Source organism: Drosophila takahashii, chromosome 2L (assembly GCF_030179915.1).
Source record: "Drosophila takahashii strain IR98-3 E-12201 chromosome 2L, DtakHiC1v2, whole genome shotgun sequence".
Taxonomy (NCBI): Eukaryota; Metazoa; Arthropoda; class Insecta; order Diptera; family Drosophilidae; genus Drosophila; species Drosophila takahashii.
In genome coordinates, this window is record NC_091678.1 from 39,482,084 (window position 1) to 39,484,855 (window position 2,772).

Sequence of the window (2,772 nt, forward strand, 5' to 3'; positions counted from 1 at the left end):
CAGTGTCTACAGGTATCTGCGAGGTGGCAACCCTGGCCTAATGGCAGCACTGGCTGATTGGCAGCACTGGCCGCAGGTGGGCGGGGTGGCAACGCTAGCTTTGATCAGCTGGGCACTGTCCGGGGTTTCGCAACACTGATCAGCTGCGATTGTTTGCGGAACTTGGGAAAGCGTGGGCGAAAAACAATAGGAAGGAGGAAAAACCAAAACAGAGGCGAGAAACGGAAAGCGCGGGATGTACCCCCTGGCCCTGCCTCCCCTGACCAGCAGAGAGATGCTAAGAGGCGTCTTTCTGGATCTCGGCAGCTGTTGTTTTGGAGGATCTCACCCTGTGTTGGTAGCGTGAGTACAAAGTCACAAAATCGCTGCGGGCTGCTGCGATCTCTCCTGACCACCAGTAGACCGGTTCTAGGTTACGGTGGTGACTCCTCGTTTCCCTCATGCTGGCTCTGCATGCCGTCGCCATGACTCCCATAAGCTTCTCAGCGCTGCTCTCCGCGTTCTCGCCCATACCCGGGTCTCCCCATGCTCTGTGGAACGCGTCCTCCTGGAGCGTCTTTGGATTAAAGCGACTGTGTGCTGGGGCTGCTGCCGCCGGTCGATTTCGCATTATTTCCAAGATTATGGCCTTATGGTCGCTCGCAGAGTAGACTTCTCCAAGGCGCCATCGGGCTTGTTGAAAAAGCGAGCTGCTGCAGAAGGAGAGGTCCACGACTGAGCCGGCTCCGCCTCTTCTAAAGGTGTGTTCCGATCCAGTGTTTAATAGGGCTACATCGAGGGACGCGAAGGTTTCGAGCAGAGTTTTCCCTCTGGGGTTCGTGTAGACTGATCCCCACTCCTCGGCCCATGCATTGAAGTCCCCGGCGATGATCACATTTCTTTTTCCCCGTGCATCGTCCACCAATTTGTCCAGAACTGATGTGAATTCCGCGAGGGAGAGGCGTGGTGGCAGGTAGCAGCTATAAATGAATAGCTCGTTCACCATAGCCCGGATGTAGTAGGATCCGACGCGCACTTGTTGGGGTCGGGATGAGCCGATCGTCAGAATCGCTGCGCACTTCTCCGCATCCAATATGTAGTTTGGCCCGGGGGTCTTTTTATACGGCTCACTGATTAGCGCTACGTCCGCTTGGATTTCACGCACGGTCTGGCTGAGCAGGTCATGCGCGGCTTCGCAGTGGTTTATGTTAATCTGGATGATTTTCACTTCTCCGACGATTTTTTGCTCATAGGACATCTCCTGCTGCCCGCTATGTGCTTCACGTCTGCCTTCTTTGCTCGGTCGCATAGGAAGCATTTTGGTTCCTGCGAGCAGTCTGCGACCTTATGCCCGGGTTGCCCGCACTTCAGGCAGCAGTCGCTGCGGTCTACTCCGCTCTTGCAACGGAATGCAATATGCCCAAATTCAAGGCACTTGTAGCACCGCCGTTCGTATGCCCTTTCTCGGACCCGGCAATTCGACCAGCCCACCTTTACCCTCCCTTCTGAGAGGAGTTTTGCGGCTATTAGAGGCACAAGTGCGAGCACCGCCATTCTTGAGCCCGCGTAAGCTGGGCGAAGCGCTTTGACGATGGAAGCGTCCACTTGGTGCCCCGTTAGCGCGTGAACGGCTGCTGCTACCTCCTCCTTGGTGGTCAGCTCGTCTAGGTCGCGGATTTCAACGTGGGCCTCTTCCACTACTGTCCGGACGCAGGCACGATCGCCGAGGACGTTGCCTATGCTTTCCTTGATGGACTGGGTGTCGTCCCTTGACGCACCATCCAGTTCCAGGAGGAGGTCACCCTTTGCTGTGCGCTTGATGCGGCGAACGTTTTTTCGCACGTCTTCCAGCTTGTTGTCCTCTCTCCTCGTTACCAAGTTGAGAATTTCGCTGTAGAAGTGTCCTTCAGTTCCCTTTATGATAAGGGCGTCAGGGCGAGCCCTCTTGATCGGCTTGTCGTTTTTCTTCTTCGGCGCCTTCTGATCCGACGTCCTTGTCCGAACCTTGTTCCACCCCGGGAGGGACTTTTCTGGCTCTGGCCCGCGGGTGTTTGCCTCTCTAGCCACTTGGCTGTAAGAAACTAAGCCTGGCGTTGTCTGCGTCGCGGTGCGCCTTATTACCACCTCCGATTCCTCCATTTGCTCGCTGAGCTCTATCTGGATCTCCTTGATGCTCATCAGGGTATCCTTCATGCTCTGGTTTATGTGGCGCACCGCCGGCTTCTTCTCGATGCATACCGCGATCAGTCCGTCTATGAGACTTTCCAAATCCTTCACCAGCTCCCTTTGGGGTTTTTGGCGCTTGGTCCTCTTGGCCTGCTTCTCTGGGCTTGCCGGGCTCATGGTCTCTCTGCCCCTTTTTGGCGTCTCACTTTCTCCGGTCCGCTCAAAGGGGAACATTTCCCCAGCCATAACCGGCGGCGCTGATGGTGGGGGCGTTCGACGGATTTTGGGCCGTTTGTCGAACCCCGTGAGGCTGCCGACTTCCGCCGAGGCGTCCATCGGTAGGCCTCTTAACGATCGCCTGTGCCGTCAACTGCCGTTCGGTGAATTTTTTGGTAGAGACTCCCTCGGTGGCCGAGAATTTCCTTTCGGCGCTCGATGGGGGTTTTACCGCCCCTATCCGGTCCCCAGAGCCCCTTTTTTTTGAAGAGGCCGCCTGGCGGTGGGGTTGGGTGACAATACGATCCTTTGTCTTTACCTTTATTTGTCCTACCGTCGTAAATTCGAACCGAATTCGCCTTGGCGGGCGATCTTTTGAAGCTGACAGAAGCTCTTGGTTGCAGCACCAAG

At 56.1% G+C, this 2,772-nt stretch overlaps 1 protein-coding gene across 1 annotated transcript; it reads right to left on the reverse strand.

Annotated features, from left to right (window-relative positions):
- Positions 1 to 277: 277 nt before the first annotated feature.
- Positions 278 to 2,481, reverse strand: LOC138914947 (uncharacterized). Its single transcript, XM_070219657.1, has 2 exons — positions 1,208 to 2,481; positions 278 to 1,151 (listed from the first exon to the last, which is right to left on the reverse strand). The coding sequence occupies exons 1-2, from the start codon at positions 2,479 to 2,481 to the stop codon at positions 278 to 280; spliced, it is 2,148 nt and encodes a 715-aa protein (XP_070075758.1).
- Between the last annotated feature and the right edge of the window lie 291 nt (positions 2,482 to 2,772).

Bases quoted from the DNA above. Each gene is read 5' to 3' on its own strand.
- LOC138914947 (XM_070219657.1), bottom strand. From the start codon at position 2,481: ATGGACGCCTCGGCGGAAGTCGGCAGCCTCACGGGGTTCGACAAACGG. The intron at 1,152-1,207 runs GTGAAAATCATC...TGACCTGCTCAG, and splicing joins AGCAAAAAATCGTCGGAGAA to CCAGACCGTGCGTGAAATCC.